This window comes from Camelus bactrianus, chromosome 16 (assembly GCF_048773025.1).
Source record: "Camelus bactrianus isolate YW-2024 breed Bactrian camel chromosome 16, ASM4877302v1, whole genome shotgun sequence".
NCBI lineage: Eukaryota > Metazoa > Chordata > Mammalia > Artiodactyla > Camelidae > Camelus > Camelus bactrianus.
In genome coordinates, this window is record NC_133554.1 from 4,641,471 (window position 1) to 4,657,140 (window position 15,670).

At 44.7% G+C, this 15,670-nt stretch overlaps 1 protein-coding gene across 3 annotated transcripts in view; it reads right to left on the minus strand.

Annotated features, from left to right (window-relative positions):
* The window catches only part of DNAH9 (dynein axonemal heavy chain 9), a 276,427-nt gene that overhangs the window by 29,366 nt on the left and 231,391 nt on the right, over positions 1 to 15,670 (minus strand). For 2 of the 3 annotated variants that reach the window (XM_074342145.1, XM_074342146.1), the window contains 3 exons: positions 15,001 to 15,123; positions 7,979 to 8,172; positions 5,714 to 5,862 (listed from right to left, as the gene is read on the minus strand). In XM_074342145.1, the coding sequence (XP_074198246.1) occupies positions 5,714 to 5,862; positions 7,979 to 8,172; positions 15,001 to 15,123 (466 nt within the window). Of the gene's footprint in view, positions 1 to 5,713; positions 5,863 to 7,978; positions 8,173 to 11,532; positions 11,606 to 15,000; positions 15,124 to 15,670 lie in introns of those variants that run through there. The other variant, XR_012499359.1, reaches the window with a different exon arrangement.

Here is a 15,670-nt window from a genome sequence, read left to right on the forward strand (position 1 = left end):
ACCTTGAACCTCTATGCTGATAACGTTCTTCTTTGAGAGACCCCTAGAGATTACTGGATCCAGAAAAAAGGGAATGTAATCCTACAACATTTACTTGCCTCTTCGGTGAATAATATATACATTATTTATGATATAAGTCATTTTCAAGTATTAAAATTAACCCACAGACTAAACTAGAGTAAAATTAATGATGATAACAGAGTAGAATATATATTCATCCCTGACTATGTAAAAATAAAAGCATAGCTGATGTAAGTTGGAATATGGATGCCTCAGCTTACACAGAGGGAAGTCAAGAGAAATTATCTAAAATTCATGGAATAAAAAATTGCTTTACTAATAGTATTTAAGTGAACATAGTAAATAGAGGAACCAAACATTTTAATATAGACATAAAAGTTTGGGAGGTATTTGCCAACAATTTAGATAATTTAGATGAAATAGACTAATTCCTAAAAAGAAACAAATGACTAAAACTGACTCAGGAGAAATAGAAAATCTGAGTAGATCTGTAACAAGTGAAGTGACTGAACTAGTAATTTAAAAAATTCCCACTAAGAAAAGCTCAGGCTCAGGTGGCTTCACCACTGAATTCCAGCAAACATTCATGAAGAATTAATACCAATCTCTGACAAAATATAAAAAAAAAAAAAATAGAAGAGGAAGGAATACTTCCCAACTCACTCTGATGTATAGATTACTAGACTTACCCTGATACCCAAATCCGATAAAGACATTACAAGGAGAGAAAACAGGTAAATATCCCTTAGGAATATAGTTGTAAAAACCCTCAGCTATGCATCGCCAAGTTGAATCCAGCAACATACAAAAAGGATTATATACCAGGACCAAGTGGGATCCCAGGAGTGCAAGGTAGGTTTAACTTACAAAAATCAATTAATGTAATGTACTATATTAATAGAATAAAGGACAAGATAATATTATCATATCAGTGGATGCAATAAAAGCACTTGAGAAAATCCAACACCATTTCATGACAAAAAAGAAAAAAATTCAACAAACTGGGAAGAGAAGGCAACTTCCTCAATCTGATAAAGGGCATCTACAAAAAACCCACAGCTGACATCATACTTAACAGTGAATATGGAATGATTTTCCCCTAAGATCAGAAATAAGACAAAGATGTCTAAACTTGGCGTTTGTAGTTAATATTATACTGGAAATTTTAGCCAGGGCAATTAGGCAAGAAAAAGAAAGAAAAGGGCATCCAGATTGGAAAGGAAGAAGTAAAACTATCTCTCTTCAGAGATGACATAATCTTGTATCTAGAAAATCCTAAGAAAATCACTAAAAATTATTAGAACCAATAAACAATTTCAGCAAGGTTGCAGGATAGATGATCAATATATAAAAGCACACAAAAATCACTAGCAGTGACCATTCCAAAAATGAAATCAAAGAAACAATTTTCTTTATAACAGAATCAAAAAAGAATAAAATACTTAGGAATAAATTTTTTTAAATGCAAGACTTGTACAAAAACTACAAAATACTGTTAAAAGAAATTAAAGAGTGCCTAAATAAATAGAAAGACATTCTGTGTTGATGGATCAGAAGACTTAATAATGTTAAGACAGTTATACTCAGATTGATCAACATTATTCAATTTGATCCCTATTAAAATCCCAGTAATTTAAAAGAAAAAAACAGAAATTCTAAATCCTAACTTAAATGGAAATGCAAGAGAGTCACACTAGTCCAAACAATCTTGAAAAAGAACAAATTTCATGGACTCACACTTCCTGATTTCATAAATTAATACAAAGCTACAGTAATCAAGACTGTTACCAATGTACAAATAGATGTGAAGATCAATGGGATAGAATTAAGGGCCAGAAATAAACTCTTACATTTATGGTCAATTGATTTTCAACAGGGGGGCAGGGAAATTCAGTCAGAGAAGAATGCTCTTTTCAACAAATGATGCCAACAACTGGATATGCACATGTGAAAGGATGAGGTTGGACCCGTTCTTGTACCGCACACAGAAATTAACCTAAAGTGGATCGTGGACCTTAATGGAATAGCCAAACTATGAAACTCTTGGAAGAATGCATAGGAGAGTAAATTTTTGTGATCTTAGTTTGACAGTGGTTTTTTTTTTAGATACAATATCAAAGCACAAGTAACTAAAAAAAAAAAAAAAACAGTTGGACTTAAAAAATTTAAAAGTTTTGTACTTCAGAGGACACCATTAAAAAAGTGAAAAGACAATGCTCAGCGTGGAATAAAATATTTACAAATCTAGTATCTGATAAGGAGCTTGTATCCAGAATATATAAAAAAACACAACTGAACAATAAAACACGACTGAATGATAAAACGATGACCCAATTTTTGAAAAATAGGCAAAGAATTTGAGTAGACATTTTTCTAAAGAAGACACACTGACAGCCAATAAGCTCACGAAAAGCTGTTAAAATCATTTCAGAAATACAAATTCAGACCGCAACGAGCCCCTGCTTCCTACCAACTATGGCAGCCGTACAGCTGACCTTTGAAACACACAGGTTTGAACTGCACTTCTATGAGGATTGTTTTCAAAAAATACACAGTTGTCCTCCATATTCACGGGCTTTATAAGCATGGTTATGGAGGGCCGACTGTATTCACTGTACCACACCACTTTATATAAGGGACTTGGGCAACCACAGATTTTGGTATATGTGGGGGTTCGTGGAGCCAACCCCCTGCGGATACTGAGTGATGACTAGTTAAAAGCAGACAATAAAGGTGTTGATGAGGATAGGGAGAAATAAGAACCCTCATACACTGTGAGTGGGAATGTAAAATGGTGCAGCTGTTTTCAAAAACTGGCAATTTCTCAGAAAGTTAAATATAGAGTTATCATGTGACCCAGAAATTTTATTCGTAGGTAAATATTCAAGAGAATTGAAAACATGTCCACGTGAAAACTTGTACAGTGATGTTCAAAGCAGCATTGTTCTCAATTGTCAGAAGAGATGAGCCCAAATATCCATCAAGTGATGAATGAATACATACAACGTGGGGTAACCACACGATGAAATATTATATAGCCATGAAAAGGAACGAAGTTTTGACATGTGCTACAACGTGGATGAACCCTGAACACGTGCTAAGTGAAAGAAGTCAGCCACAAAAGACCACATGATTTCATTTATAGGAAATGTCCAAAAAAGGCAAATCTTTAGAGACAGGAAGTAAACTGGTGGTGACTTGGGCTGAGGAGGTGATGGGATGGAATAGGGAGTGATTGCTAATAGATACAGCGTTATTTTTTGGGGAGACAAACTTTTTCTAAAATTAGATTGTGGTGATAGTTGCACAGCTGTGTGAAAATATTAACAAATTTTAATTGTATACTTTAAATGGGCAAATTGTATGGTATGTGAATTATATCTCAGCAAAGCTGTTAAAAATTTAGGAGAAAACAGAAAGTCCTGGTTGGCGGTAATGGGAGCTAAATTCTTATTTTTCTTATCAGGGAATAAATAGATACTGAAAACTGATAAATTCAGAAATCGTGATATAAATTATTAGTAACAAATAGAGAAGTAACTATCAGAAGGAATAAATCCAGAAATGGGCAAAAGCACAGTGTCCGGGCGGGGGGACCGGGTATGGGAAGGGCTGGCGCTTGGAACTGCTGCTTTTCATTTTAAATTAGTTATTATTGGTATTTAAAAAAAATGCTATTTGAACTTTTTAAGAGATTGCAAAAACGTACATTAAATTAGTTAATAAGATAATTCTCTTCCTTATACAGATCCTATTCTTTACAGCCACATACCAGGCATATGGTGCACATTCCTCTCACTGCATACAGAATAACAGACTGCTTGTGGTGGTGTATTACGTGGTCTGGATTCTTACCTATAAGGATCTGGCTCGATAAAAACTCATTGAGTCTTTTTTTTTTCACTTTTTGTTAAACAGATGAAGTAATTTTTTAAAAAGAGTTTTAAAAATTGATGTAGTTGATTTACAATGTTGTGTTAGTTTCTGATGTACAGCATAGTGATTCAGTTACACACATACATATTCTTTTTCATTATAGGCTATTACAAGATATTGAATAGAGTTCCCTGTGCTGTACAGTGGGACCTTGTTTTTTCATCTGTGTTATATAAAGTAGTGTGTATCTGCTAATCCCAAATTCCTCATTTGTCTTTCCCTTACTACTTTCCCTTTTGGTAACCATAAGCTTGTTTTCTATGTATGGGAGTCTATTTCTGTTCTGTAAATTTCATTTGTCTCATTTTTATTCAGATTCCACATAGAAGTGATATCATACGGTATTTGTCTTTCTCTGTCTGACCTACTTAACTTAGTATGATAATCTTGGTATGATAATCTCTAGGTCCATCCATATTGCTGCAAATGGCATTCTTTCATTCTTTTTTATGGCTGAGTAGTGTTCCATTGCATATATCTATACCACATCTTCTTTATTCAGTCATCTGTGGATGGACATTTAGGTTGCTCCCATGTCTTGGCTACTGTAAATAGTGCTGCTATAAACATTGGGGTGCGTGTGTCTTTTTGAATTAGAGTTTTCCCATTGAGTCTTTACTTAACTTTGTAACATGCTATAGTTTTGCTAGTTTTACAGTTTTGATGAGTCATTCATCTGCTCACTCCTTCATTTAACTTTTGCTTACAGAGTGCCTACAACATGGACAGCACAGTGCCTGAGACTGGGGGCACAGTGGTGGAAAGGACAGCTATTCCCAAGGAGCTCTCACACTCACGTGAAGACACCACAGTCACTAGACAATTACAGTGTGATACACAGATAGAAGGACGCTCTGGGAGCACATGGGAGGGAAACCTAGTACCCTGGAAGTCAAGGAGGGGTTCCTGGAGGAGGTGGCATGGAAATTCACGTCTGAAGGATGAGTAGAAGGTAGTCTGGTGAAGGCGATGCCAGAGGACAAACTGAGTGCTTGGGAGAATGTAATGGCTTCCACATAGAGAGAGAAAGAAGGAGTAGGGAAATGCAGGCAGAATAACGAGCTCCCAAGGATGTCCGTGTATGAATTCCCAGAATCTGTGAATACATGTGAGTGCACACAGCAAAATGAACCCTACAAGGCGCGATTAAATTAAAGACCCCGTGCTGGGGAGATTATCCTGGGTTACATGAATGGGCCTGATATAATCATGGGGTCCTTATGGGAAAAAGAGGGAGACAATAAGGCCCTTTGTGACCTCTGACCTCCAGAACTGTAAAATAATCACGAGGGCTGTTTGAAGCCTCTGAGTTTGTGATAGTTTGCTCCAGCAGCAACAGGAAACTAATAATGTTGAGGAGGCTGCAGAAGAAGGGAGGGGCTGGAGGGCGAAGCTCCCTGTAAGGCACGCTGAGGAGTCTGGACTTTATCGTGAAGGCAAGAGGAGCCTGTGAAAGATCGGACTTTTACTTCAGAACCACTGCTCCAGCTATGGTAGGGGAAAGGTGGGTGAGTGCGTGGTGGGACAAGGTCTCCTCATGCACCATCTGCTGTGGATTCCATCTTATAGCCCAGAGCAGACCTCCCTCTGGCCATGATCCCCTGGTGCTGGGTCAGCAATGACTCTGATTTCTGTATGGTTAGCAAATATCGAGCATCGTAAAATGAGCCTTGAATCAGGGAAAGAGAAACCGCCAGACGCAGGTGACAGTGCATGGGGCTGGCGCAGGCTTGGCTCCGGGATGAGGTTTTCTCACCTTGATTTTCCACATCCTTCAGTGGGTCCACCCCCGGAGACAGGATAAAAAACATGGGAGTGGCTGGTCCCGATTCTTCGAAAGACGTTGCAAAGTCTAGTGCTCTTCCCACCACGTATTTGCTTCCTAACGTCTCCTCAATAAAATCTCTGCCAGAAAAACAAAGGCACGTGTCTGTACATCAGTCACAGAATAAGAACATTTGAGAAACAGAGGTTCCTGTCACCGAAGGATGTACTCAAGGTCACGGGCTTGGTAGCCAGCCTCAGCACGAGGACCAACACCACACACCACTCACTGATGAAGTGAACACCTAAGACCTGTGTTTAGTTGTGCACCTGCTCCCCCAGATCAGGGCTCCTTCTGCATCCCTCCATCCAGGCCACCTCCAACTCCTCCGTGAAGCCTGGATGTCCTGTTACATCACCACCCTCCCTCAGAAGACTGCAAGGAGCAATGCTTCCGAAAGCTTGCAGGCAGCTAAGAACCACTCACTTCGTCGCCCGATGACCCTCTGTCCCCATCCACGATTTAAGGTCCCCAGGCACCTCTCCCCTTACGCTCTCTCCTGCTCTGTGCTTCCTTTCATTTCACGCCACTTACCAACGCTCCTTTTCCATGTCCATTTCACGCTGCGCAGAACCTTCCAGCTGCAACCACTTACTGACCTTGTGGCCCGCCTCTTGGCCGTCACTCTCCTCCAAGGACACTTTTTCCCTGTAGCTGCCTCAGCTGGGCTCATCCTCCTACACTTGCCACGTCTCAGGACTGGGTGGTGGATCACGGTCCTGCTCACAGGTGACAATGACTTCTAAATCTTTACGTCCCCGCTCCTGTGGCTCCACTGAGGCTCATGTGCCCTGGCTGTGTCCCCCACGACCCCTGCACATCAGTGTCATCTACGACTCCTTTGGTCACCGTACTCATTCACTGATCACGTGGACTCTTGGCTCAGGGACTGTCACTCCACCAGCCTGAGTGACACCAGCATCACGTGGACAATCCAGATTCTCAACAATCTTCATTTCGTCCCCACATCAACCACCTGATTCCTTGGCCAAACCCTCAACCTTGTCTTTACTTGGAAACCTTTTCTATGTCTGAAACCATAAATGGAAACACCCCACCAAAACCTTCTCTCCTTACGGTTCTTTTTAGTCATCTACCCTTACTTCACTTATTCTTTGCCTTTATTGATGCCACAAATGCAGGATTTTCAGTATCTTGGCCTCCCTGTTTTTTTTTAAACAGTCCCCTTTTTCTTGTCACTACAAGTCTTATTCAATCCAGCATATACTCGATGGCCTGTAACTTCTTTTTTAAAAAGAACTTTCTTGAGATACAATTGACGTATCATAAAATTCACTCATTTTAATATACTATTTAATACTTTTTAATAAGTTCACAGAATTGTATGCTCTTCATCATAATCCAGTTTTAGAACATTTAAATCCTGCCAATAAGACTTCTCACGCCTATTTAGGTAATTCCTGTTCCTACCCTCCAGCCCCAGACTAATCACTGTCTCTCCAGACTGCCTGGCCTATGACTTCGAATCATTCTCTTGCCAATACCTCAGACCTCCCTAACTCTTATTCCAACACACCAACTTGGAACGACCCATGCTCCGGATCAGCTTAACTCTGAATCTACCCCAGGGCTGTTGGATGTGCTGCAGAAGACCATTCAATGGTGCGGACTGTGCCATACAAACACAGGGTCTTAACAGGTGGGCCCTCAGTGCCACTGGGAACCCTTTGAGTTCCCCTGGTCAGCCTTCTTCCATTTTTCACAGGTCCTATTTCATGCCTTCTGCACTCTCCTCAAATCTTCAACCCTGCCACTTCACCTGTCACACAAACTCAACGATAGTCTTGCTTCCTATTTCTCAGAGCAAACAGAAGTCATCAGACAAAATCCTCAACTACAGCCACACCCATCTCTCTCTCTCTCTTCTTTGTGATGAAAAGGATGTTCTTCCTGCCAAGAATAAGCCTTCCCTCTGTTCTCTGGGTCCCACCGTCTCCTGCCACCTTGGATGGATCAGTATCCTTCCCGATGCTGGTACTGATGAGTACCTGTTTCCAAACGGTTCGCTTAGTTATGAAGAAAATACGTGGAGGAGACAGAGCAATGGGCCTCATGGGATTCTGGACGTTGGTACAAAGGCCCCCATTACTATAAACGCGTGGCCCGTGCACGCAGACTGGGGAGCGTGGCCACGCGGAGACCGGCCCGCCCGCCCGCCCCCACGTCCGCGCCTACCGCAGGGCGTAGGTCATCCGGTCGGGCCGCAGGGCTCTCAGCACGCAGAGGCGCTGCAGGGCTGTCTTGCTCTTCCACTCCTGGGGGAGCTTCTCCTTCTCAGGACATTCTGATTCCACAAACTTCTTCCAGGTCTTGGCAGATCCCTCAATGTCCCGATCCAGATTACAGAATTCTTCCATTGAGGAAAGTGCCTGAAAATTTTCAAGGAATTTTGCTCTGACATGCAATTTCTCCAGAAAGCTGTCATTTACATAGGGTAGGGGGGCAAGATGGTGTTACAGACATAACTCTGTCTTATTTATATCTTTCCTGGAGACCTGTGTCTTCCCCCAGGTGAATGCAAGGAAGAGCAAGGGTTTTGATCAGCTCGCCTTCAGTAAACTGCCCCCTTAGTACGCAAGGTTAGCAAATAAGGTGCCTGGCATACAATCAGCAGGAGAGCCTGGGCAGCCGCTGCCCGGAGGGCCCCGCAGGGAGAGAGGGACAGAGGGGATGCGTGACTGTCCTGGTTATGGAGCCGGGACCCCTGTGTCTCTGGCTCCTCCCTTTCCTTCCTGTACTCATGCTGCCAGCAACGCCTGTCAGTTTCTCTCTCAAAGTGTCTCTAGGATCATTTGTCTTTGTGATAATGCCAACTCTAAAATTTCCATGTGTCGCCTGCTTCCATAAGGATTAAGTCCAAATGCATAGCCTGTGAATTAAATCTCCTCATTTCGGGCTTCCCCCCAATCCGCCCGGTCAGCCAGGTGGCCTCCTGCCGTCCTACTCTGTCCTCGTGGGCCTGCCCTCGGCCCTGGAAGAGTGCCCACCCCAGTGCCTCATTCACACCACTGTCACCGTGAGAGGTCCTGTTTTCTTCTCCACCAGCTTCCACTCCTTTCTTTCCTTGTGCTGGTCATGATTGTGTGTTAAGGTTCCATAAGCTGTTAAAGTCCTGTCCAAAGTCAGTGAACGCCCCCACGTCCGTCATCTCCAACCCAGAACCCACAGCCCTCCCAACCCTTCCTTTGTGGACCATTCAGAACTGCTCACTGAGTTGGCTGATGTCTTTAATAAAGAGACGGACTCACTTTTTGGCTGTTTGACTGCTGATCGCTTTTCAGCGCACCCCTCCCCCTCCCTCTTCAGCTCCACATAGGGGGCAAGCTGACAGGGAGGCCTGGCTCCTCCCCGCTTTGGTGCTGGGGGGAGGTTGTGCCACGCCAGCCCCTGCCTCCCCTCCCCCAACTCCCATACAAGCCCCGGGCTTCCTGGCTCTCTCAAGCCATTTTCAGACTGCTTGGAGCTCCCCTGCTCCGCCCAGAAAGTCTCACAATGTGAGTAACAGACTTTCTCTACCCTCCAGGTACATGCGAGGCTTCATCAGTCTGGACAGCGGCGCCGCATTTTGGGCGGGGGTCCGTCCTGTTTCTTCAGAGGGCTCCATAATCACCACTCAACTCAGACACCCGGTCACCTGCAGCCGTTCCAGGACTGCCCAGCTCTGCCTGTGTGTCTGTTCTCTCCAACGAGATTAAAAGACTGTGTCCAAAGCACCCACCACAGTGCCATGAATTTTAAGGAACTTGTACATTCTAGTTATTTGAGATCATTCATTCATTCATTCATTTGATATTTACTGGATGCTGACGACATGCCAGGTACTTGGGAATACAAAGATGAACAAAAACACACGGGTTTTCGAGGAGCTTACCATCCCAAGTTCAAGAGAAAGCGATGAGGGAGGACTTAGTAGGCGTGTAGAATTCTGCCCGGCAGAGAGAGAGGCAGAGAGGAGGGAAGGGCATTTTACCGGGAAAGACCTACAGGAGCCAAAGTCCGGAGTAGGGAGAGCGTGGGGCCTGATGCGTCAGGGTGACTGCGTGGAGGAGTCTGAAGCGCGACAAGGAGAAGGTCGGGCTGGAGAAGGACACAGACACATGACCTGGGCTCGTCCTGGCTCTTCTCCCACGTGGACAACACGTCCTGTCTTTATGTGCCTCTTCAGGTGGGCTCCGTGGCCTGCAGTCTTCACCCTGACCGCGAAGAGCAGGGAACACACCTGCCACTCTCGTGAGAAGCGGCGCGGAGTGGTGTGTGGGCGGCGGAGGGGGCGCCAGGGGGCGCCAGGGGGCGAGAGTGGCTTGGAGTCCGTTTTCAAACCCTTGTGGGCTTTGATTTTCTCATTTGGAAAATGAGGCTGAGTCATCATTGTCCACGTGGTCCACGCTCTAACGCAGATGCGAGCGCTCTGCCGACTGCCGAGCCCCTCCCGGTGCTTTCCGGAAGCTCTTCTAGCTACCGAATTGCAGTCGCTGGTGTGCTAGTCTGTCACTCCCGCAAGACCGAGAGTTCCCTGCGGGCAAGAGCTTTCTGAGCCATCTTTGTGTGCCTTGGGCCTAGGGGCGGCCAGCACTTCCGAAACGCTCCATTAATAAAGTTTGACAGCTGGGCAGCCAGCAGGAGGACCCTTGACAGGCTAAGCAATGCTGCAGCCGCGGTAATTATTTCTCTCTGTGCCGAGGAATGAACCCTCATCTTCTTTTCAGAGGCATTTTAGCCCCTCTTCCCAGCTTGTGTCGCCATTAACCCTCCTGCAGTCCCATTACCCCCTCTGGTGTCACCACAAAACTGCGGAAATTACACCATGATCAGGGCTCCCAGCTGCCATGGCTGCATCTGAAACCCGCTTTCTTGAGGCTCTGGGTTGAACACAATTGCAACATTTAATCTTCCAAATGAGGGAAAGGGATTTCTAGCCTTCTAATAAGCTAAATGGAAATGACTAATTAACCTAATTACATCGGATGGTGCAGCAAAGTACAGCTGTGCTAAATGGGCATCCGGAGGAGGAGTGAGGGCCCTTTCCAAAGGCTAACAGCGCCGTGCACTGCTGATGAGATTTTCCAGTGAAGGACAGAACATGCCCATCACCTTAAACTTCAACATTTGATGAGACTTTATAAATCCTTACAGAGGCTACGAATAAAAGCAGTGTTTTATTACAGAGTTCATTCATTACCTGCTCATTAGTTCTTCTGGGGAGACAAGACAATCAATCTTCCTCATCAGACTGGATGTTTTTAAAATATTTTGTTTTATCATGTCCCATTCAATTGTACTTTTGTTTCTTTAGGCAAAAATCCAACCGAACACTTAAAAAGAGTACTCGTCAAAGGCACAGCACCAGGCACGCACTCTGCGTGGTGTGGCACCTGCTCACGGCCCGGATGCGCCTGGTTTGATGGGGCTGGACTGTGCGGCTCCACATAACAAAACTCAGAGAGAGAGAAATAGAGCTTCACTTGTTCGCAAAAGCCTTTGAACAGCCAGATGAGCTTTGCCCACAAAACAAAGCAGAAAAGCAGAGTGAAGCAAAGCAAAGCAAACAATCCATTTTGTGAGAAGAGGAAAGAAACCAAATTGCACAGTAGCTTTTGAATTGAGCTCCGTAAATTGAAAGCAGTAAAGAGCGCTTTTGAATCACTTCCTCTCTATGGCTTTTGCTGCAGAGGGCTTTAGGGGACAAGGCAGAGAAAGACAACTGGACGCGGCCCAACTGGGCGACTCACAGTTCCTCAAAGTTCTTCCTTCCTTGGGCAGACTCCATCAGGCACGACCCTGTCAGCCGCAGTGTATGTACACCTTACAGGCGGGAAATTAATAATCGTAACTGTGGGAAGCGGATCGTGTCCCCCCAGAAGGTATGTTAAAGAGCTAACCTCCCAGATTTGCGAAGGGGACCTTATTTGGAAGCAGGCTCTTTGCAGATGTGATCAAGTCAAGATGAGGTCAGTAGGGTGGGCCCTGATCCAAGATGACTGATGTTCTTATGAGAAGAGAAGAGACGCAGAGACACACAGAGGGAGGGTGACCGTGAAAGGACCATGGAGACGGAGGCAGAGGGTGGGGGGAGGCTGCCACAAATCAAGGAATGTCTGGAGATACCAGAGGCTGGAAGAGGCAAGAAAGGATCTTCTTGAGGTTTTAGGGGGGAGCATAACCTGCTAACACCTTAATTTCAGACGTCTAGCCTCCAAGACTCTGAGGGGATAAATGTCTGTTTTAAGCCACCCGGCTCGTGGCGCTTTGTTAAGGCAGTGCTGGGAGACAGATACAGCGGCCACAACCACGACCACAATCAGCTTCCACTGACTGGGCGTTGATGTGTCCACAGAGCCCTGTGAGGAAGGTGTGGGGGGAGCCATCCTGCAAATAAGGAAACAATGTCTCAGACCACATGTCACAGACCACACACACTCAAACTTGAACTTACACCCAGGGATGTCTTGACTCCAGAGCCTGTGTTCACTAGTTCCTGTCCATTGCTGCTCCAGTTCTGCAAATGGGCTCATTCAGAAGTGCTTTCCAGAATTTATCTCCCATAAGGGCGTCAGACTGTGAGTCATTATCCTCACACTCTGGGGCTGTACGGTCCAGCAAGGCAGCACCGACCACTGTGAGTACTGAGCTAATGAAACATGGCCATTGTGACTGCAACACAGGATTTTTATTTGTATTTACTTTTAATTATTTTAAAATTTAAGTTTAGAAACTGGAATTTGCTTTAGTAATTTGAGAACCATTAAATAAGCTTGAAACAATTTGGGTATATGAATCAACTCTTTTAACTCTAAATTTTATAAAATCTAAATTCAAATCAAGTATTTCTGATGAAGATTTAGTATCTGAATTGAGATGTGCTGTAAGGGAATACACATCAGAATTCAGATTTATTACAAAAAAGTGAAATATCTCATTAATGATTTTTGTAGCAACTACATATTAAAATGGTAATATTTTGGCCATATTAGGTTAAAGAAAATACATTATTAAAATTTCTTTCATTCATTTAATTTTATATTTTTTTCATTTTGCATTTTTAATGTGGCTAATAGAAAAATTTAAATGACGTGTGACATGCATTACATTTCTTTTGGACAGTGCTGATCTAGAGTGTGTCTCTTCATTCATGTCTTGTCTTATGTAGCCTTGAAAGGCCGATGGTTTTCCACACAGATGGTCTGCACTTACTGTAATCAGTCTTAGGCATTTTGTAACTTTGTGGTTTTGACTGGTGTCATGAATGGTGCGCCCCCTAGTTTCTCTCTCAACATGTTACTCCCCTTCTCATCTGCCGGATGGGCTTCACAATGATAGATGAAGTTAATATATAAAATTCAAGTCACACCTTTATTATTAAGATTGGCGATTAGCAAACTGCAGCTTTCAGGGACAATCTGGCCCACCACCTGCGTTTGTAAATAAAGTTTTATTGGAACTCAGCCATTTCCACGTGCTTACCTACTGTGTGCAACCCTGGAGGAGCTGAATTGTTGTGATGGAGTCTGGCCCTCAAAGCCTAAACACTTTCTTTGTGGCCCTGTACAGAAAAAGTTTGGTGACTCTTGATTTAGATAATAGCCCTAAAGATGATTAAAAGAAGAGCTACAGACTCTGAAAAAAAAAAAAAAAAGTTAGAAAAACATTTTGGGCAATGGTAGCATGAATGAAATTAGCCTCAAATTTCCCAGGATGACTCCTTTGAAGAGGACAGCATGCATTTAAATGATTAAGTGCTGGGCTTTTGTTATGAAGTAAATCAACTAGAATGGATCTCAAGGGAGTTACCCTGAGTGATGCAGCCAGTCCCCAAAGTTACATACAGTGTAATTCCATTTATATAACATCTTTGAAATGAGAAAATTATACAAATGGAGAACAGATTCGTGGTGGCCAGGCATTAGGGATCGGAGCAGGGAGGCTGTTATGGCTATAACGGGGCGACATATACACCAGATGGAGTTTTCTGGATCTGGACTGTGGTGGTGATTACACAAATCTTCACATGATAAAACTAAACACACACACACACACACATATGCATGAAACACAGGTGAAATGAGAAGACAGTAGCAAACTGTATCAATGTCAACTTCCTGGATGTGATATATGCAACGGAAATGTTAGACGGGACTCTGGGGGAAATGAGGTACAAAGGATAATCTCTTATTTCTTATAATCATTATCTCAAAAAAAATCAGTAAAAAATAGAATTATGAGAGACAGAGCCAATCATATTACTCCAGACTCAGACTTCTTCCTGGTACCAAACACGTATGAAAGACAACAAACGCAAGATCATAAATGAGATTCGTTTTGTGCCGATGCTGGTCCTCACACCTGCCGGGGGCTCATCTCGGTGGGGACTGGGCAGCTGCTCACCTGGGGAGCAAGTCTGGACTCTGGGGCTGGTGTTCACCCAGTGCACGCTTACTGCTCAGCACCACGTCAGGCCCTGTGAATGCAGGCACGGTCCCTGCTGAAAGGGCCCACAGTGGTGATCTAGTCAATGTTCACAGAATCCAACTAAACTAAGCTGAATAACAAGGCGGAAAAAAAAAACCCTGGCTTTACCACCAGACAGACCAGAACTCAACTCCCGGATGTGCTACTTAAAAGAGGCATGACCTCAGTTTCCTGATACGTTAAATGGGAACAAATAATACCTGTTGCCCAGGTGACCATGAGAATACAGTAAGGTAATGCACTTCTAAGGTGTTCAATAAATGTGAGCCCTTATTAACGGCTGAGAATCCCAGGCTGGAGTGAGTCCCCTGCCTTGAGGCTGTCACGATTCCCATGGAGACGGATGCCTGGGCAGAGCCCTGGCATCTGCCCGTTTCGTGGAAGTGCCAGCGCAGCCTCTGCACCCAGCCCAGGGCCCCGCAGAGGAGCCCGCGCCCCAGCCCCGTGCGTGGCAGCCGAGTCAGAGACACCCACAGGATGCTGCTGTTCCCTTGCATCCCGGAGGCAGAGCCCTCAGATGAGCACGCACCTGCTCCTCCTCTGCCAGGCCTTCCCAGGAGGCCCGGGAAGGGGAGCTCTGCTGTAGGGGTGCAGGCCGAGGGGCGCACTGATGTTAACACAGCTCATGGTGAGCCCCCACAAGAGTCCTGCTGACTTCCTGGGACAAGTGCCAGGAGAGAACTCCAGGAGAGGAGGACTTGACTTTTTGTTCCCTAGGGACTGGCACTGACCTTGATGCCACCCCAGGCCTGACGGGAGAGGAACTCCACGGGACTGGGGATGCCTGTCTGCACTGGAGAGCGAAGCAGAAAATCCAGCTCTGCTGCACCGACTTCCTGGTTCATGAGGAGAATCTGCAATGTGGAAAGACAGCACTGATTTCTTTAGCTGGTGGCGGTCACAGGGTCCTGGAGACCTTCAGGGTTGTCACTCAGCATCATGATGGCTCCTTCTAACACTAGAGCTTGCCCATCAGTTTTGGTTTTTGAAAGAGAGGGGAGTGGGACAAAGTGCGTATCTGTGCAGATCGCCTCTGGGTGCCTCTGTCTGCACCCCAGGTATCAGCGTGACCTAAATGCACCCAGTGAATCTTGGTAAGCAAGGGCTTTATGGATCAATCATAAATGCCATGAAGCATATAGCCTGCAATCTAACTGAAGAGATGACACACACAGATGAATGTATAGAAGTGCGCATGTGAATCAGCCCCGCTGGCGGGTTTCAGAATAGGGAGTGGCCAGCAAACAGGGGTGGGGGTAGGTCTGACTCAACTTTCTGTCAGGGGTTTTGAATTGGGTTTTGGAGAAGCCAAGAGATGGCAGATTTAGACAGGCTTCCTTGGGGAGGAGGCAGTGGAAAGTGCAGAGGCCCAGGTGGGAGTTATTAAGGGGCGTGCAGGGG